The sequence below is a fragment of the Ascaphus truei genome, chromosome 1, assembly GCF_040206685.1.
Source record: "Ascaphus truei isolate aAscTru1 chromosome 1, aAscTru1.hap1, whole genome shotgun sequence".
Lineage (NCBI taxonomy): Eukaryota > Metazoa > Chordata > Amphibia > Anura > Ascaphidae > Ascaphus > Ascaphus truei.
In genome coordinates this window covers 398395506-398417540 of record NC_134483.1, presented here as the reverse complement: position 1 = coordinate 398417540, position 22035 = coordinate 398395506, and the positions used below count along the sequence as shown (strand labels likewise).

The window sequence follows — 22035 nt, the reverse complement described above, 5'->3', positions numbered from 1 at the left end:
CTTTATTCTCATTGCAATAATAGATTGAAATAACGGTGTCTTTCTTTTCAAGCAGTGGCACCTACCTCTTCGGAAAGCCAAGTCCCAGAAGCTTCCTGCCCCCTCGGCTACTTCCCCTGTGGCAATATCACAAAGTGTCTCCCTCAGTTCATGCACTGTAACGGGGTTGATGAGTGCGGAAATCGCGCAGATGAAGACAACTGTGGTAGGCTGAAGCATTTTTATTGATTCAATGTCATATTAACATCATGGTCAACCCCACAAGTTGAGGATTATGATAAAACTTCCGCTACCTGTTGCCTGGGTGGGGCCCAGGTGGACATTGCACACCACGTTCCACAGGTAGGGGAAGAGAAGAGGAAGAGTGAGAGGAGGGGGAGAAGAGTGATATGGGGAAGAGAGACGAGTAAAGACAGTAGTGTGAGTAGCAGGGAGTTGAGTGAGAGAGGGTGAGTGTGTGTGTGAGCAATAAAGAGAAGCGGGAATGAGAGAGGGTGTGAGGGATACAGATATGGGGGAAATAGAGAGAGAGGGGAAAAGAAATGGGAGAGGGGATTGAGTGAGAGGGGGAAGTATGTGAGAGTGAGAAAGGGGAGGGAGTGTGTAAGAGAGAGGAGTGAAAGGGGAGGAGTGTGAGAGAGGGGCGTGTGTGCAAGAGGGGGGTTTCACAGGGCAGTTAACAGGGGGGGGGCGGTCACCTCCCACCAGTGCAACAACCAGGGGCCCCGGTGCAACCTCTAGTCCTAGGCCCTGGATAAACTGTTAGAAGCCCTGTATAGGTTCAGGATGAAAATGATGTGGTTTTATTCCAAAATTGCCCTGATACATACAGGGGGGGAGGGCAATGACATCTGTCCTGGCCTCAGCAGCTGAGGGGGGCCTGCATCGATGGTACAAACCCAGACATTTAACCCCCGCCCCCCATCACCACCACCTGGTAGAGCCCGGACGGTCCTGGCGCACCCCGCTCCACAAGTAGGGCCTGGAAATGGAGGAGAGAAGGTAGAGTGAGAGAGGAAGAGTGAGAGAGGAAGAGTGAGAGAGGAAGAGTGAGAGAGGAAGAGTGAGAGAGGAAGAGTGAGAGAGGGAGAGTGAGAAAGGGAGAGTGAGAGTAGTGAGAGGAAGAATGTGAGAGTAGTGAGAGTAGTGAGAGTAGTGAGAGCAGTGAGAGCAGTGAGAGCAGTGAGAGCAGTGAGAGAAAGAGGGAGAAGAGTGAGAGCAGAGGGGAAGATGGGGAGAGAGACAGGGGAGTGCTAATAAAATGGAGGTAGCCCGGATGGACTCTGCACACCTCGCTCTGCATGTAGGATACAGGGGTGGAGGAGAGTGAATGGGGGGTGAGAGAGGGGAGTGGGGAGGGGAGAATGAATCAGAGAAGGAGTGGGGGAAAAGAGAGAGGGAAGAGATGAGAGAGAGGGGGGGGGTTAAGTGAAGTGGGGAGCAGGATAGAGTGTGTGATAGGGGGAGTATGTGAGAGTGAGAAATGGGGGCTATGTGATAGAGGGGCAAAGGTGGGGTGTGTGAGAAATGGAGGAGTGTGAGAAAGAGAGGGAGGGAAGTGTGTTTGTAAGAGAGGGGGTGGAGGGACTTGCAGGGCTGCCAAAAGGGGGAAGCAGAAACCTCCCCCCAATCAATAACCGGGTGAAGTCCTGGGCCCAAGGAAAGCTGTTGGATGCCCTGTATAAATGCAGGGGGTAAAATACCCTGTTTTGCTCCAAAATTGCCATGATACATACAGATGCAGCAGCCGTTATCCGAACATTTCACGAGTTGTATTCCTTTGCATACTCGCGTGATGTCTTGAAATTTTCCCACGTTAAGACGCGAGTTTACTAGTGTTTTTATTGAGTGCAGAAATTTGCATTTTAGCGTTGGCTGCAATACCGATGAGAACCTCAAGTGGGCGATCACGAGTTGTTGTCTTAAAAAAATCTAATTGCAATTCAACCTGTCTTTTATTCCCGTACAGAACATCAAGTGTGTGTGTAATTGTAATTTGAAGATTAAAAATATGAGTTCATAAACAGTTCATGGGAAAGAAGTTCTTTCTGAAGCTCCTTAACTTTTAGCCATACAAAAATTCTTGAACTGTAGAAGATTTAAAATATGAACACATGTTTAATTTGTACAGGATAATAAAGTGTATGTTAAATTGGAACCTTGTTGAGCCGCATATGCATGTCATCACATTTCTGCGCATGGGTGTATGTCAAATTGTAACCTTGTTGAAACGCATATGAGTGTCATCACATTTCTGTGGCATGCGTGTCATTATGTAACCTTGTTCAGAATGACATTACTGTACAGTAAGATACAGTGTGTTTCCTCACTGAACTATAAGTGTATGTAAACAGTAAATGCAGCGTATTTGAAAGATTTGTATATTGTATGTCAAAGATATATATATATATAGATACAGTATATTTAAATGACATCAGTACTTTATTTATAGTACTACTGAATGTTTAAGCACTAAAAGCAACTTAATTTCAAGATTTATATCTACGGTATGTCAGATATTTATATATTTAAATGCCTTTACAACTTTATATTACAGTATGTAGAGTATATTGCTACTGTAAATGTACCTAAATAGTAAATGTACCTTATTTGCAAGATGTTCATACTGTATACAGTACTGTACAGTATGTCAACGAGATATTTATACAGTATGCAGTATATTTAAATGCATTTAGTACTTTATGTATAGTACTACTGTAAGTGACTAAACAGTAAAGACATACAGTAAACACACCAAAAAGTATATTGAAAGAATGAACATTTTTATTTAATCAGGATAATAAAGGAAAATAGAATAATACAAGAATACAAAGTCGCCTCTACTTCAAAATGTACAATCTGTCTGTTTCTTCTTCGCAATGGCTGGTGCTTCTTGGATATCTTGGTCTGTAAAGAAAGAGTCAATATTATATATTTACAATCGCCCCGTACATTATGCAATCAAGCTTTTTGGGGGGTTTGGGGAGAAAGGGCATGACATGGGGAACTGTACATTGTGACTATTGTATACATAAAAAAACTACAGTATTAAACCATGACGCCAGTACAGTCCGTTGTTAAATAGTATCATCTAGTTTTTGAGGGGGTTTGGAGGAGACAATGCATGCATTGCATGTGCTACTGCACTTTACAGTAGGACTAGAGGTTTTAAAGTACATTAGGGTTTGGGGGGTTTGGGGGGGAAGGGACATGGCATGCATGGATTCGAGCAGTGTGTGTGTCTTACTTGGCAGTATTGCTGGGAGAGTTTCCTTCACCAGGGGGTGGGAGGGGGGTTCCGGCACGCTGTATTTGCCCAGCTCCAGACATGCAAAACAGAAAATAAGCATTAAACAATAAAATAATTTTTTAAATCAGCTTGTTTTTTTTAGATTGAAAAGATTGGCTGCACATCTTTATTTGTAAATAAATTTATAACTAGAAGTCATCAACAAAGGAAAGGGTTCTTTACAGTAAGGGCAGTTAAAATGTGGAATTCGTTACCCATGGAGACTGTGATGGCAGATACAATAAATTTGTTCAAAAAAGGTTGGACTTCTTTCAAGATGGGAAAGGTATACAGGGATATACCAAATAAGTAGCATGGGAAATATGTTGATCCAGGGATTAATCCGATTGCCAATTCTTGGAGTCAGGAAGGAATTTATTTTTCCCCTTATGAGATATCATTGGATGATATGACTCTGGGGGTTTTTGGTCCTCTGTATCAATAAGTAAGTATAGATAAAGGATAAAGTATCTGTTGTCTAAATTTAGCATAGGTTGAACTTGATGGACGTACGTCTTTTTTCAACCTCATCTACTATGTAACTATGCAACTATATCAAACAAGTCGATGGACCTCCAGGAAAGAGCCCTTGTTTTCCTCAAAAGGCTATTGATACTGTCTCACGGTTTTCATAAGAAGACTGGTATCTTTAAAACTGCACTTCACTTCCTCCATAATTGTTCTCCTTAAATTTGCTGGAAGAGCCTTCTTGTATTTATTGCCTTCATAAATGACTTTTGGGTCCACTCGCTGTACAGCTCAAAACTGACGTTGTGTCATATGAAATCGGCATATTTCTGAGGTAGACCACCAGATCTGAACTTGTATTTCTCTTGGATGCTCTGGGGCAGGTCTCTCAAGGGAGATGTACAATCCTGGATGTTGGAGCGGGTGTGCTTCTGGCAGCGGGCGGGGGTAGATGGTTAGGAAGGATGCTTTTCTCCTGTCGTGGCCAAGCACTTACCGGGGGTGTAATCTCCTCCAACAGGAAGGTATACATGTATTCTGGAGATGGAGGCGGTGAGCCCTGTGCTTGGTGTTGGCACCGTGAAGGTCAAATCCAGGGATTGAGAGGGTACACGGGGATAGTGGGGTATGTGGTACCTCCATGGGAGAATAAGGCGCCTCCAGGTCACCCTCCGGCTCCTGCGTCTGACATATAGGGCAGAGACTCGAGGCATAGAATAGAGCCCTGCCATGTTCATCTCAATCATATCGAGACAAACACCCATGTACCTATCCATATTCACCATGATCTCCAAAAGACGCTCCATCTTAGCCTACATTCGGTCCCTGTATTGCTCTGTTGAGTTGTCAGTGATTTCGATACCACTGAAAACATCCAGCATGCGGGCGACCGAGCTGGATCTGGTGCAAGGAGTGCTGTGTCACGCGGACGAACATCTGTATAGCTGGGTGCAGGAGCAGGTGAGCTGGGGTTTCCGGACAAGGATTGGTGTGGATGGGAGCTGGAGCAGGTGAGCTGGGGGTTTCCGGACGAGCATGGTGGACAAAGGATCAGAGCGGGTGGATTTTTTGGGATCGATGGTGGTGGGCGATGGCCGTGAAAAGTCCGGGATGTCCGATTCTGCTTCGGTGGATGCAGGGGAACTTCTGGTGCCCGCCCAAACAACTTGATCCTTGTTCATTTGTGCCATTTTCTTCACATAATAAGGGCCAGGGCTCGTTGCCTTGGTAACCTTCGGAAACTTTTCTCTAGGCACCTTTGGCTTTAGCTTGAAAATAGCTTCCGACTTTCGCTTTCTCGTGGTCGGCACAGCAGAAGAAAGCAGTTTCCTGCATCCGTAGAATCGGGGTTGATCCATGGAAACAGATGGAAGAATGCACAATACAGTATCTGTTCAAGAGCTCGTTCAGATAGAGATCAGCGTGTGGGAGTCTGGGCAATTTGTGTCACCTTTTATGCACTGTGTCCCTATGTGATTTTTTTGGCGGGCATGGACACAAGCTGCAGCTGTTAAAAGTGGGCATATACAGTACTTAACCTGTCAAGCAAGGTCCATTACATTATAAATACACCATCACTTCTGTTGATCCAATGCACATTGAATATACATCGAATACACATCGAATATACATTCCTCTGTGCTTGATTTATTTTCTAAAGCAGCGATGCCAAATAAAGTTATTTCAAAGGATCTCAGCATGAGAATAGAGAACATGTACAAGAAAGGACACAGAATTTTACAGATCAAATGCTGGTTACTGAATTCGGGCCTCGATTTAGCAAAAAGCACTGTCTGCTATCATGCCCATGGTCAGGCAAAAAGTGTAAAGCGGAGTCCCCCAGTCACAACAGAGTAAGTATTTTTGTTTTCATTCTGTAATTACTGTATTACTTGTACAGTATAAGCGTCTTGCATATCAAAATGCATTTTTTTGTTTACTTGTTTTCTTTGCAATTATTTTTGAATACTGTATACAGTACTGTATGTCATGTATTTGTTTTGACTTATTTTTGGACCTAACAAATTGTTCTTTTAAACTGTAGGATGACAAAGCGTCTGGTGAACGAAATTAGTGAGGCTAATGATGAGCGCTGTGCAGCAAGAGTCAAGACTGTTCTAGAGAACATTAACAATATCACAGTATCTGAGACCAGCATTAGGGTGACGAGGCGCCAATTGGGATGGAAATATGGACGTGTCAAATAAGTGTCTTACTGTAATAAAGTATAGTATAATGCAATACAGTAGAATGCAAAGTGGCAGCACAGAGAAAGAGAACAGGGTTGATACTGTAATTACTGTGCCTTAGTTAGGACAGTACAGGTAAAGTGTTGTATTGTACACTACCGTACTGTAGGTAAAACTGTGGTTTTACAGTACCTGTAAAATTCTTCCTTGTCATTACAGAGCGTATCCAATGATAAGGGATGCCAACAAGGTAAAAAGTGTGGACCAAGCACGGGCATGGATTGAAAGTGGCGAGACTTTTCAGGATGTCTTATTTTCTGACGAGCTGCAGCTCTAGAGAAATTGAGGTTAAAATAATGCACAAAGTCTCATGCTATAGCATTATGCACTGTACAGTACAACTGTACACTGGCGACACACTTTATTCGAGCTCGGCTAGTCCCACGAATTCGGGTATACCCGGGTGTATTGAGGTTTGTGACTGTTTTCTGCCCGAGTGCATTGAGGTATTTTCCAAGCAGGGATTGATGCATTTTATTTCCGCTGGCTGCAATACTGCACAGTATATATATATATACTGCATTACAATTCATGAATTTATGCCATCTGGTAGACACGCGAAGCATTGCAGCCTATTAAATCCTAATCATTATCATTTAACAGATCAGCCGCCCGTCAGCCAGGCATGAACCCAGGCTGGGAAGGCAAATGCAACGGGGCTTGTCAGAGGTGAGGAGCGGCGCATTCCAGGTATCTGCCAGGTACATACTGGGTATTTGCTCGAATAAAGTGTGTCGGTGCAGTAGTGTTTCTGTACCCTAATGTTTAGTTTTAACATAATGTTTTCTTCTCTTGTTCCAGGAATCATATTTTTCCAAGAGCAAATAGTCACCCGTATTGTTGAATACATTAGGCATGATTTCCCATCTGGTGGTCACCGGTTCTTCCATGATAATGACCCTAAACATACCGCCTCTAGGATTTGACCTTATAGAACTGTTGTGGCATGCGCTGAAGGAAAATATCAGAAAGGTTGTTAAACCATCTAAAAAGGAGGAATTCCTGGAACAACATACTGCCTATTCAAAGATGCAACAACTACATAGACTATATTAGCAGCTCTTTGCCTGTTCTTTTAGAGTGTAATGGGAAAGCCACTGGCATGTAGTAAGGTACAGTACTGTGCTGTACTGTAGTAAGATAAGCACAGGTACACTAAGTATAGTACAGGTAAGTATGGTACTAACAATAACCTGATTAAATGTTAGCCTTCTATTAAAGGTAATTGAACGTTAACCATTTTATGTCTGCGCTTACACTCCACTCTATATTTACTTAATTATATACAGAACTGTACATATAGTACTTGTATTAGACGTGTGTATTACCTATTTTATTTAAAAATTCATTATAGTTTACATGTACGGCAAGTTATACTGTAGTTTATTTGTTTTGTGTGGCTTTAAGTAGTGTTAACCAGTCAAGGCCTTCAATTCACTAATCCTGCAGCCATTTGTATTCCTTTCACAGATGCAACACTTCTGGAAAGGGGGTGGGGAAATGTACAAGTTTATTGTACTGTGTGCATGATAACAGTCAATAGTTTGTCCTAATTCTCTCTCTCAGTGACAAAAGGTCGTTTACACTGGCTGAGTTGACTCAGCTAAACCCATGACTAGGCAAAACCCCATGGAATTAAAAACCAGATAAGCCAAAACCTGAAACATTAGTACAGATATGTCTTTGTGTGTGAATGTCCTATTGAGCGTGTGTGTGGGGGGAGAGGGGAATGTGTAACCAAAATGTTTCATCTTGGTGTACATAATGCTGTGATGAGCCTGCAGGATTAAAGTTGAAAGAAATCATTTTAACTGTAGTAAAATACAATAAAAGTTATTACTTCATTCATACTGTACCGTGTGTGTGTGATATTTCCATAAACAGTATATGATACTGTAAGCAGACCAAGCCTACCCAAAGTCGAAGGTATTGAATAGAATTCCCCTCCCCCAAATAAAAACAGTAAGCCACCTCATAGAGAAATAGAAATGTAGTGATTTGATCAATTTAAACATTGATAAAATATGAGAAAATGCATACTGTAACAAAGTGTTCCTTATGATCACTGATTTATTAAGGCCTGCTCGAGGGGAAAAAAATACGACTTCATTTTTTTTTTGGACTTGAATTTCACTTTGGCAGTGAAGTCATGGTAGACCATTTACTGTAGTATGCAGGACTTCTCAGGCATACGCATGCACTTGAAACCAGGCAAAGTACATTTTCGGCCAAGAACTAAAGATTCAAACAAAATGTTACTTTCTTGTTTAAGGTCCCATGGCCCGGGGGAGTGGAGGTGTTGATAAGGAGCTGAATACCTTTTGTTTGGTTTACTGAGGGAGGAGTGGGGGACGGTCAACTCCATAAAAAAATGATGCTATAAATTCCGGTCGTAGGCATGCGTCAATTCATGCTCAGATGCGCATGTGTACAGTACAAGAATTGACGTCACATGACCCGCAGCATCATTTGACGCATCGTTGCCATGGATAGGAGTGAAATGATGTAAAAGTGATGAAAATCAGCATTATAGTTGACAGGTCCCTGTTGAAGCTGGTGCTCAGGTGGGGCCATGTAGCAAGGATTGCTGCTCACCAGGTTTTTAGTCACAGTCGGCCCTTTATTGCAAGCCGGTTTGGGTCGGGAAGTACGACGTACAGGTACTGTACGAATCTTAAAAGGATGAAACCCGACCTTTCTTCGTTTGCTTTTGCCATGAGCAAACATACCGGCAAAAGCTGGGAGTACAGACCAATATCCTCTTGTACAGGTATCTCCCAGAGGAGGGGCTGTGCGAAAAAAGCAATCCTCATTAGTTAATGTTTGCCTTACCGAATGCTTCCAGCCACATTGGTTCGGTGAAAATTTGAAGAATTAATATTTTTCAATCATATACTGCACCGACACACTTTATTCGAGCAAATACCCAGTATGTACCTGGCAGATACCTGGAATGCGCCACTCCTCACCTCTGACAAGCCCCGTTGTGTTTGCCTTCCCAGCCTGGGTTCATGCCTGGCTGACGGGCGGCTGATCTGTTAAATGATAATGATTAGGATTTAATAGGCTGCAATGCTTCGCGTGTCTACCAGATGGCATAAATTCATGAATTGTAATGCCGTATATATATATATATACTGTGCAGTATTGCAGCCAGCGGGAATAAAATGCTTCAATCCCTGCCTGGAAAATACCTCAATGCACTCGGGCAGAAAACAGTCACAAACCTCAATACACCCGGGTATACCCGAATTCGTGGGACTAGCCGAGCTCGAATAAAGTGTGTCGCCAGTGTAGTCGTAAATCTCTGCTAAAGTCGCCTTCTTATCTGTTCCAGCATTAATTGCAGAAAATATGAGAAATGCATAACTACACTGTGGTTTGGTATAAGGACTTGACATTACTTGACCTGTCCATTATGCAAGTGCAGGGATAACAATGTAGAATAACGGGACAAGCATTGTGTATACTGTGGAGATTTTAATTATGAAACGCCTAAATTTGATAATGTCTTCAGCGATCAAGGTCGCTTTACAATAGATGATTGTAGAGGCCACTCTTTTTATCTAGTTTTTAAACACCTGCAAATTGACTACACACAACTCACTGGTTTCCCTGGGCACAGGGATTCACTTTTGCCATCTGGCGGTAACACGCAGAAATGCACACAAAGAAATCACAATCATAGTAATCATGGAAAATCAACAACGGTAAACATGCGTGTGATTGACAGCTTTAACGGAAGATTAACGAGTGAATGCTGCGTGGAATACAGCAGATTTTACAAAAACGGCACGAGTAATGTTCGGATAATGGCTGCTGCATCTGTAGAAGCCAGTACTGTTGTATCTATAGTATGATATCTCAAAATCTGTACAGCATTGTTGCTTAAGACTATTATTTATCTTAACATCTTTAGCTCCAGATTCAAATTGTCCATTATCGTAAATATTTACCACATATATAAGATAATGCACATAAATCCTCCATTTTATTCTCAGCTATAATTTAGCAAACAAAAATGACATATATTTATTGCATTGTTGACAGGAAATAAATGATTATTATTTTCTGTATAATTACATTTCGGAGATGAAAGTCCATTGATCTAAGATGTTTTTATCCTTGCTCTGGACTAGTATGACATCAATGTCAAAGCCGTCCTCTTGGGAATGCACAGCAGAGGAGGGAGCAGTTATAGAAGATTCCGTTAAAACAATTTCACAAGACTGAAAGCCTCTAGTCCAATTTCTTATGAAATCTAATCAGCCTATTTATCTTCAGAGATAAATTAAATGAATGTCAATTCTAACTAGATAGTAAAAGCTATAATTATATATACTTTTTCTGTAAAGCATTTTGAAAAAAGCACCATATAAAGTGCCACATAAGTGCAACGCTAATATAATTTTACTAACCAGCAGAATATCTGCTTGAGTTATTGTTTGACTTTGCATTGGCTTAAATGCATAGCTATAGGTTTTGAAACAGGCAAAGAATATCTAACTACCTAAGTAGTGCTTTATTTACATGAGATTTTAGTGATGCTCTGTACTCCAGCAAAATAACATATACAGTATATGATAGTCTTGGGCAAGTCACTTTATGTCCCTGTGACTCAGGCACCAAAAACATAGATTGTAAGCTCATCTGGGTAGGGTGTCTGTAAAATTCCAATGTGCTGCATATCGTGCACTATACTGTAATAGTGAAGCGCTTTGAGTCCCATTAGAAAAAAAGCTATATGAAATAAAGTATATATATTCAGTGTGAAAGGGGAGAGAAACGAAACACTATATCCAGTGCTGATGATGCAGCAAAAAAACACCAGGAGTACGTTCCCATAAAAATAAAGCTATTTAATGGATCAAGAATATAAGTTACAAAACACACCAACGCGTTTCGGACTTAGAAAGTCCTTTATCAAGGTGAATACACAAACAACATAAGGAGTGCAATTTATACTTACCCTGGCACCGCCGGGACCACTTGCGATGACTTCCGGGTGCGTCATGTGATGCGGGTACGTGACCCATGACCCGTGACATCAACACACCGGTGACCGCAGCATTAATGTATAACCAATACCAGCGTGCGACGTCACTGCGCAAGAGGACCAGAAGGGCACGGCATGTGTGCCAAATAAAGCACACTTAAAGCCAACACAACCCCCTCTGAGTTCGTATGATGGAAAGCGGCACGTGACGTCACCACGTCGATCGGCACGTGACAGAACGTCACAATGCATCGTGCTGCTAGGCAACGTGACCCCTACAGGTCGGGACAAAGATAAATCAATACAGCAAACTTTATTACCACTGAACAAAAGCACTCCCAATGATTACCTCTATGAATACAGAAAAAAGAAAAAACTAATGAATTAAAACAATATTAAAAACAATTATCTAGTAATCAAATAACAACCTCAGATATTAGGTTGGTGTGTTTTGTAACTTATATTCTTGATCCATTAAATAGCTTTATTTTTATGGGAACGTACTCCTGGTGGGTTTTTGCTGCATCATCAGCACTGGATATAGTGCTTCATTTTCTCTCCCCCTTCACACTGAAGATTATCTACAAACGGAGGCACATTCAACCCTGGGGCACTGGACACATTGGACTTGCTGTTCATCATGGATAAAGAATCCCAAGTGAGTTTATTCCAGTTTGACCCCATTCATTTTGTCCTTTAAGATAGGATGTTTCATCTACTGGTCACCGGCAGGTGTACATGAATTTATCCTTACCGCTTTGTTATGTGGGATTATTTTCTACCAGGCTGCATCCTTTTGGACACCTATACATTATAGGGTTGTTTTTCCAGATATTATTCCACTTTGACTATGGTTTTGTCTTTTGAGCACCATACAACACATTTTTTCCTAAAGTATATATATATATACGTGGCTAGATTCTGGCCGCCATTTGCCCACGAGCACTGTTGCAGGTTGACTGTAGAACTTTGGCTCCCGTGTGCTGCTCTCCCGGCTTACAACCTCATACATTTGCTACACTGGAGGTGTCTGTTTCCTGGAGGGACCAATACGATGGAACACTGAAGGCGAAGGACCCCTCTTCCGGTTCCGGTTTCACGGAGTTGATCCACATGACGACGCCATTGATTGCGGACGGACGCTGGTGATTGAGCTGCATGGCACATGAGAGCCTATCTCATACACGCCTATATTTGCTGTACTTTTGTGAGTGGGCATTTGTAAGATTTTATGTTCATTCAATACATTTTTATTGTGGTATGCACTAGGTGTGCGCCTGTTTCTTTCTCTTTCCTTTTTTCTAGATATCATTAGGGACTGGTGATCCCTTTGAAACGGGCTGCAAGAAACCAAAGACATTGCCACTGGAACAGGACTTTATGTATGAAGGTTTTTTATTACATTTTTATATTTTTTGACAATTTTTTCTATTTTTTACTTATTAAATATATTTCTTAGATTTTTATTTTTATTTTTTCTCTAGGGTTTATTGTCAGGAGATTGTATTGCTATTGTATTTTTTAAAGTTCTATCATAGTGTATTAGCCTACTCTAGCTGCCCCTTCAAGCCTATCCAATTAGCTACTGTCTCTCCTATTATTATCTATAATTAACTGGGTTATTTAGCGGCGCTACTTCATATTGTTTTTTTGTTATATATATATATTTATATATATATAATATATATACATATATAAGTCCCACGCTCCTCTAGGGCAAGCACCACCTGTGAAGTGAGAGCTTCAGGATTCACAGAGAGGCAGAGCAGTAGGTTTGGGTAGGGGTATGCTGTATGACGTTCACAGTGGGGACTCTCTCCAGCACACCTGGAGGCGTTGCACCAGACATGAGAAGAACCATGCTTGATGACATCCAAAAGCCTGTCCTGTTTCCCCATACCAACGCGGACCCTTAGCATCTCCTGGAGCCTAACAGGTATAATAATAATAATAATAATAATAATAATAATAGCATGTTTTTGTATAGCGCTGCTAGTTATACGAAGCGCTTTACAGAGACATTTTGCAGGCACAGGTCTCTGCCCCGTGGAGCTTACAATCTGTTTTTTGGTGCCTGAGGCACAAGGAGATAAAGTGACTTGCCCAAGGTCACAAGGAGCCGACACCAGGAATTGAACCAGGCTCCCCTGCTTCAAACTCTCAGTGCCAGTCAGCGTCTTTTACTCACTGAGCCGCTCCTTCTCCATATGAAGCACCACAACACCGGTAGCAAAGGCCAGATCTCCCAGAGGGGGCGGGTGAAGCAGCACTACATATAACATATATATTCCCTATATCAAGGCGGGATATGTATCAAGCTATGCAAAGTGGAAAATTGCTCCAAAAACAGGTGCAAGTTGCATCATTTTTACTCTGTGTTTCAAGGTGCTTTGCTGCACTTGCACCAGTGACAGATTTGATGACTAATCACATGGCGACTTAGGAGTAGTGAATATCTGAGCAGTATGATACTTAGATGTATCAAAATGTGCACTAATAAATGGTACAGTTTCCCTCTTTCTTCTATTTTATTCCATTTGCTGTGAAACCACTTCCCTGTGCCAAGAATTGAACTATTCTGTAGCAGTGACACAAGATATTGAATAGGGCCCTTGCATCAAATAAATCAGCCAAGTCTACATGGTGTTATCCTGTAAAACGCAAGAACAGCAAGCTGGCACAAGTTATCCTTTTTATTTGCACTATTGAGCAATTTGTACTATCTTGATACATATCCACCGAGGTGTAAGCAGCAATGCATTAACGGCGTGCCACTATTTCAGTTTTGACATTTTTTTTGTGCTTTGCTTAAAACATTTGTTTTCCGTTCCTGCCCATTATGTGAAATATCTCTCTAATCCCCTCCATAGCTTTCAATCCCTTGGTAAGTCTTCCCTTTCTGGATGTAATTGCTCAGGGCCATGACATTTGGCGGGCCAAAAGTGCATGAGGGATACAGATGTTTGCTCTCCGAGAATTCAGTTCAATTATATATTTTCTGAATTTCTGGCAGAAATACTGTACAAGGAGAAATAAGTCTAAAGTTATTTTAGCTAAACAAAAAAATATTTGTTTAGAATAAATATTCAGTTTATTGCTGTCAGTTATTTTTGGCACAATTATTTTTGAGACAATTTTAAAGGCAGACACTGACATCGCAGTGGCAGTATATGTTATGACAGATCGTAATGTCTTGAAGTATTTTGGGTCCGTTAGGCTACAGCAGGCCTGCACAACTCGTAAAGTGAGAAGGGCCGAACTGCTCCAAGGAAAAAAAATTGGGCCGCACGGGTAAAATCATCATCATCATCATCATCTCTCCTTCAGCACCTCATCATCATCATCATCATCCTCATATCTCCCCCAGCACCCTTCATCATCCTCATATCTCCCCCAGCACCCCTCATCATCATCCTCATATCTCCCCCAGCACCCTTCATCATCATCCTCATATCTCCCCCAGAACCCCTCACTATCAACCTTTGCGATACTCCCCATCTATCTCTCATACCCCCATCTCTCCCACTCACCCACACACATAATACACCCCCTCCACATCAAACACACAATACCCCCCTGCACAGCACACACATCACACCCCCCCCTGCACCTCAAATCCCTCTCCCCTCTTGCACCTCACATCACTCTCCCCTCTGCACCTCACATCACTCTCCCCCCTTGCACCTCACATAACTCCCCCCCTTGCACCTCAAATCACCCCCCTTGCACCTCAAATCACCCCCATACACCTCAAATCACCCCCCATGCACCTCAAATCACCCCCCCATGCACCTCAAATCACCCCCCCATGCACCTCAAATCACCCCCCATGCACCGCAAATCACCCCCATGCACCTCCAATGACCCCCCTGCACCTCAAATCACCCCCCTTGCACCTCAAATCACCCCCCCTTGCAACTCCAATGACCCCCCCTGCACCTCCCATCACATCACCAATCACCCTCTCCCCCCCTGCACCTTCCATCACCCTCCCCCCTGCACCTCACATCACCCATTACCCTCTCCCCACCTGCACCTCACTTCACCCATTACCCTCTCCCCCCCTGCACCTCACATCACCCACAGGGCCGCCAACAGAAATCATAGGGCCTGGGACAAATGAAAGGAGCAGGGCCCTCCCCACCCCCCCCCCCACCCCCGAACCCATAGCGCACCTACCACGGAAAAATATATTTTAGCGCGCAACTTTTACTTAACTGTTTTTTTATTGTGATACAGAAAAAACTATTACATCTCCCCCTCCTCATACCTCATCCCTCCCCTCCTCATACCTCCCCCCTTCCTCTCCCTCCAGCCACCCTCTCTCCCTTCTGCCCCCCTCTCTCTCCCTTCTGCTCCCTCTCTCTCCCTTCTCCCCCCCTCTCTCTCCCTTCTGCCCCCTCTCTCCCTTCTCCCCCCCTCTCTCTCCCTTCTGCCCCCTCTCTCGCTTCTCCCCCCTCTCTCTCCCTTCTGCCCCCCCTCTCTCCCTTCTCCCCCTTCTGCCTCCTCTCTCCCTTCTGCCTCCTCTCTCTCCCCCCTCTCCCTCTCCCCCCACCCCTTCTCCCCCCTCTCCCTCCTGCCCCCTCTCTCTCCCTTCTGCCCCCCCTCCCTCCCTTCTGTCCCCCCTCTCTCTCCCCTTCTGCCTCCTCTCTCCCTTCTGCCTCCTCTCTCTCCCCCCTCTCCCTCCACCCCTTCTCCCCCCTCTCCCTTCTGCCCCCCTCTCTCTCCCTTCTCCCCCCCTCTCTCCCTTCTGCCCCCCCTCTCTCTCCCTTCTCCCCCTTCTGCCTCCTCTCTCCCTTCAGCCTCCTCTCTCTCCCCCTCTCCCTCTCCCCCCACCCCTTCTCCCCCCCTCTCCCTCCTGCCCCCTCTCTCTCCCTTCTGCCCCCCTCTCTCCCTTCTGCCCCCCCTCCCTCCCTTCTGTCCCCCCTCTCTCTCCCTTCTCCCCCTTCTGCCTCCTCTCTTCTGAAAATTTGAAGAATTCATATTTTTCAATTATATAGTCGTATATCTCTGCTAAAGTCACCTTCTTATCTGTTCCAGCATTTACATTGGATGACTGTAGCGGCCACTCTTTATCTAGTTTATCTTTATCTAGTTTTTAAACATCTGCAAATTGACTACACACAATTCACTGGTTGCCCTGTGCAAAGGGATTCACTTTTGCCATCTGGCGGAAACACGCAGAACTACACCAAAACAAATCACAATCACAGAAATCAACAACGATAAACAGGTTTGTGAGGTTTGATAGTAGTGCCTATAAAAGCCGGTATATGAAACTTGATGAATGACTGATACATCATGGTGTTACTATACCAGAAAATATACTGTAGTACTGTAAAATAAAATATAAAAAAAAACAAATAAAATAAAATACACTAACGCATTCTTCAAATAAAATAAATCTACTAACTCTAAAAGTATGAAATAAAATGCTCAGAAACAGAAGAGAAATTAATTACAAAAACATAGCATAACCCATATAATCATTCAAGCCCTGTGGCATGAGTGTGCCAAGCTTGATGATCTAGCGGCACTCTCGCTAGACCAGGGCCTTCTCAATGTCCCCTCTACGAATCCCCAGAGAGACATGGTCAAAAGCAAGGACCCTCAAAAGACTAAAGTCAGAGTTAGTCAGAAGCTTAGGGCGAAACATACGTCGGGGATTTCCTCCTGTTTGTACTCCCTGCATACCTCCTTGTTCTCACGACCAATGGCTGTGCTGACCTCTGGAGACAACAGGGGTTTGGGAGATTGAAGGAATTGGAGGGTAGAATCACTATCAAGACATTTGATCAGAGTAAGTAAGAAAAAGACATCCCTATCACAGAATTTTTCAGGTACCTCCAAATCCAGGCATTTTATACGAAACACAATGCACATCCACCGTTGATGAATTTTGAAACACTCTGTGTGTTGGGTAATGGCACATGGGGTCAAACATCTAGAATGTACAGAGAAATGATCGGTTCGGGTAAGAATTATTCACAGAATTTAAATTTCATGTCCCAGTGGGAGTTAGATTTAGGAGCAATTTTAGAGGACGAGGATTGGAGCGAGATATTTAACACAGCGGCAAAGAGTTCCATATGCACGACATTGATGGAGAACGCATATAACGCATTAGTGAGGTGGTACCTCACCCCAGTAAAACTAAATCTAAATTTGTCCCGGGTTACTCCCCCTTGTGTCCTAAGCAATGAGGAGAGACAGCGGACTTGTTGCACATTCTGTGGTCCTGCCCTCGAATGGCCCCACTTTTGGAGCAAATTCGGAATTGACTATAGAGGATTTTGGACCTCGAAATTCAGATGAACCCCTGGCTCTTTCTGCTAAACAGACCAGCGCAAGAACTAGCCAGGCTAGAAAATAAATTCGTTTTTGCAACTGCCACGAGGTGCGAGATCGCAGCATTGTGGAAACAAAATACAATCCATCCATTGACACGATTCGGAACAGAATTTTGTTTGTTTGCCAGATGGAAAAGTTGACAAGTTTGGTTAATGACACTGGCCCAAATTTCCAAAAAGTTTGGCGGACATAGTTGGCCCAGACGGACATCCAGGGGGTGAGCAATGCCCCCGCTTGGCTCTAATAGGATTAGATGCCTTCTCCTTTGATCAAAGTTAGAGGGCACAGGAACAGAATGTGTCTTCTAAGAACCACGCAGGTAAATGTATTAGCATAAGGGTTCGCCGGTGGGGCCTCTGGAAGGAAGCTGGAAAGAATTAAAGTTCAACTGTGAATGGAGAAAAATAAATCTTTGCAACCCACCCAATGTTTGTAATGCCTTATGGAAAAACCCAATAAAATTTGACGTTGAAAAAATAAATAAAAAAAACCTAAACGTGGACTATGTCGCACTGTGTTCATTCTGTAGGCATACATCTTATTACTGTGAATAAGAATGACACTGCTGCTGTGTATTCTTAGGAAGCATAGAGTTAAAAAAAAAATTTGCAGTTAACAAATCAACTTTTTTCTTATTGACAATTTAATATTGCGCAATGCCTTTATGTGACGAAGTGCGGCCTCCACTTCTCCTTTCGGCATTCCTAATTTCTGCACCTACTAACACCGGATACGGATTCTCAAATATGAATTCCTTTTCAGATGAAACTGCTGAAAGCAGTACATTCTTTTTTCATATATATGTAACAACAATATTGTTCCCAGATAACCAATTAGTGAAATGTGTAAAATTCTGTACTGTTTACAGGAATACCCCGCATTAGCGTACGCAATGGGACCGGAGCATGTATGTAAAGCGAAAATGTACTTAAAGTGAAGCCCTACCTTTTTCCCACTTATCGATGCTTGTACTGTACTGCTATCGTCATATACGTGCATAACTGATGTAAATAACGCATTTGTAACAGGTTCTATAGTCTCCCCGCTTGCACAACGCTTCGGTGCAGGTAGGCAGCCGGTATTGCTGTTCAGGACGTGCTAACAGGCGCATGCGCGAACTGCCATTTGCCTATTGGGCGATATGTCCTTACTCGCGAGTGTACTTAAAGTGAGTGTCCTTAAAGCGGGGTATGCCTGTAAATTTGAAGGTCTCAACAAAGAAATATATATTTTTAAACATAATATTTTTTTTTTAAAGTTCATCCTACTTCACTGGACGGTTTGTCAACAAGGAAAACTTAGATGAAGAGCAAACAGTCCCCAGAGGAAGAGCCTAGGGGTATAAAGTGCCAATAGCTGTGTTTGGATAAAGTGTTAAATTATTTACAGCACACTGTGTTCTGACACAGATATAAATAAAGTGACAAGTCCATATTTTTCCACTTGTCCGAAGTATGTCAGCGTAATTTCTCAAATTCTTGCATGCCTGTTCCTTTTAAGAACTTTCAAAATTGTAGGAATTCTTTGGAATAAAAGTAGTTGTACAAATTCCCATTCATACAGCACAGGAACGTCAACATTCCTCAACTAACTATAGTATTATATTTTTTATGTTTGGAAGTGGCATGTTATGTTTTAACAAAGTTGTTACATTAAAATATTTTTACATTGCTTTAATAAAATCCATATTTTTGTTAAGAATGGCTTTAATTGTTTGAGTGCAGGAGGGGCCGCGCGCCCCAGAGTGCTATGGTCCCTTGGGCACTCTCACGTAATGATGGAACAGAGGGGGGTGGTGGAGTCCTCCTCCCGTTCCACTTAGTGATCGATTGCGTTGATATGTGATTTCCCATACAAAAACTTGCAGGAACATTATGATGTAGCTACTACATCATGAGACCCCAGCAGTGACAGACCCCCATGCTGTAGCAGCCCCTGGAGTGTGAGACCCCCATGCTGTGTCAGCCCCTTGAGTGTGAGACCCCCATGCTGTGTCAGCCCCTGGAGTGTGAGACCCCCATGCTGTAACAGCCCCTGGAGTGTGAGACCCCTATGCTGTAACAGCCCCTGGAGTGTGAGACCCCCATGCTGTAGCAGCCCCTGGAGTGTGAGACCCCCATGCTGTGTCAGCCCCTTGAGTGTGAGACCCCCATGCTGTGTCAGCCCCTGGAGTGTGAGACCCCTATGCTGTAACAGCCCCTGGAGTGTGAGACCCCCATGCTGTAACAGCCCCTGGAGTGTGAGACCCCCATGCTGTGTCAGCCCCTGGAGTGTGAGACCCCCATGCTGTGTCAGCCCCTGGAGTGTGAGACCCCCATGCTGTAACAGCCCCTGCAGTGACAGACCCCCATGCTGTGGCAGCCCCTGGAGTGTGAGACCCCCATGCTGTGTCAGCCCCTTGAGTGTGAGACCCCCATGCTGTGTCAGCCCCTGGAGTGTGAGACCCCATGCTGTGTCAGCCCCTGGAGTGTGAGACTCCCATGCTGTAACAGCCCCTGGAGTGTGAGACCCCTATGCTGTAACAGCCCCTGGAGTGTGAGACCCCCATGCTGTAGCAGCCCCTGGAGTGTGAGACCCCCATGCTGTGTCAGCCCCTTGAGTGTGAGACCCCCATGCTGTGTCAGCCCCTGGAGTGTGAGACCCCATGCTGTGTCAGCCCCTGGAGTGTGAGACCCCCATGCTGTAACAGCCCCTGGAGTGTGAGACCCCTATGCTGTAACAGCCCCTGGAGTGTGAGACCCCCATGCTGTAACAGCCCCTGGAGTGTGAGACCCCCATGCTGTGTCAGCCCCTGGAGTGTGAGACCCCCATGCTGTGTCAGCCCCTGGAGTGTGAGACCCCCATGCTGTAACAGCCCCTGCAGTGACAGACCCCCATGCTGTGGCAGCCCCTGGAGTGTGAGACCCCCATGCTGTGGCAGCCCCTGGAGTGTGAGACCCCCATGCTGTGGCAGCCCCTGGAGTGTGAGACCCCCATGCTGTGTCAGCCCCTGGAGTGTGAGACCCCCATGCTGTAGCAGCCCCTAGAGTGTGAGACCCCCATGCTGTAACAGCCCCTGGAGTGTGAGACCCCCATGCTGTGTCAGCCCCTGGAGTGTGAGACCCCCATGCTGTAACAGCCCCTGGAGTGTGAGACCCCCATGCTGTAACAGCCCCTGGAGTGTGAGACCCCCATGCTGTAACAGCCCCTGGAGTGTGAGACCCCCATGCTGTAACAGCCCCTGGAGTGTGAGACCCCCATGCTGTAACAGCCCCTGGAGTGTGAGACCCCCATGCTGTAACAGCCCCTGGAGTGTGAGACCCCCATGCTGTAGCAGCCCCTGGAGTGTGAGACCGCCATGCTGTAACAGCCCCTGGAGTGTGAGACCCCCATGCTGTAGCAGCCCCTGGAGTGTGAGACCCCCATGCTGTGTCAGCCCCTGGAGTGTGAGACCCCCATGCTGTGTCAGCCCCTGGAGTGTGAGACCCCCATGCTGTGTCAGCCCCTGGAGTGTGAGACCCCCATGCTGTAACAGCCCCTGGAGTGTGAGACCCCCATGCTGTGTCAGCCCCTGGAGTGTGAGACCCCCATGCTGTAACAGCCCCTGCAGTGACAGACCCCCATGCTGTGGCAGCCCCTGGAGTGTGAGACCCCCATGCTGTGGCAGCCCCTGGAGTGTGAGACCCCCAGGCTGTGGCAGCCCCTGGAGTGTGAGACCCCCATGCTGTGTCAGCCCCTGGTGTGTGAGACCCCCATGCTGTAGCAGCCCCTAGAGTGTGAGACCCCCATGCTGTAACAGCCCCTGGAGTGTGAGACCCCCATGCTGTGTCAGCCCCTGGAGTGTGAGACCCCCATGCTGTAACAGCCCCTGGAGTGTGAGACCCCCATGCTGTAACAGCCCCTGGAGTGTGAGACCCCCATGCTGTAACAGCCCCTGGAGTGTGAGACCCCCATGCTGTAACAGCCCCTGGAGTGTGAGACCCCCATGCTGTAACAGCCCCTGGAGTGTGAGACCCCCATGCTGTAACAGCCCCTGGAGTGTGAGACCCCCATGCTGTAGCAGCCCCTGGAGTGTGAGACCCCCATGCTGTAGCAGCCCCTGGAGTGTGAGACCGCCATGCTGTAACAGCCCCTGGAGTGTGAGACCCCCATGCTGTAGCAGCCCCTAGAGTGTGAGACCCCCATGCTGTGTCAGCCCCTGGAGTGTGAGACCCCCATGCTGTGTCAGCCCCTGGAGTGTGAGACCCCCATGCTGTGTCAGCCCCTGGGGTGTGAGACCCCCATGCTGTGTCAGCCCCTGGAGTGTGAGACCCCCATGCTGTAACAGCCCCTGGAGTGTGAGACCCCCATGCTGTAGCAGCCCCTGGAGTGTGAGACCCCCATGCTGTAGCAGCCCCTGGAGTGTGAGACCCCCATGCTGTAACAGCCCCTGGAGTGTGAGACCCCCATGCTGTAACAGCCCCTGGAGTGTGAGATCCCCCTGCTGTAACAGCCCCTGGAGTGTGAGACCCCCATGCTGTAACAGCCCCTGGAGTGTGAGGCCCCCATGCTGTAACAGCCCCTGGAGTGTGAGACCCCCATGCTGTGGCAGCCCCTGGAGTGTGAGACCCCCATGCTGTAACAGCCCCTGGAGTGTGAGACCCCCATGCTGTAACAGCCCCTGGAGTGTGAGACCCCCATGCTGTAACAGCCCCTGGAGTGTG

The 22035-nt window shown here is 45.3% G+C and overlaps 1 protein-coding gene across 1 annotated transcript in view; it reads left to right on the top strand.

Moving 5' to 3' along the window:
• RXFP1 (relaxin family peptide receptor 1) overlaps positions 1–22035 on the top strand; it is a 175522-nt gene that overhangs the window by 73215 nt on the left and 80272 nt on the right. The window contains exon 2 of the mRNA XM_075612495.1: positions 53–205. Coding sequence (XP_075468610.1) covers positions 53–205 — 153 coding nt within the window. The remainder of the gene's footprint in view (positions 1–52; positions 206–22035) is intronic.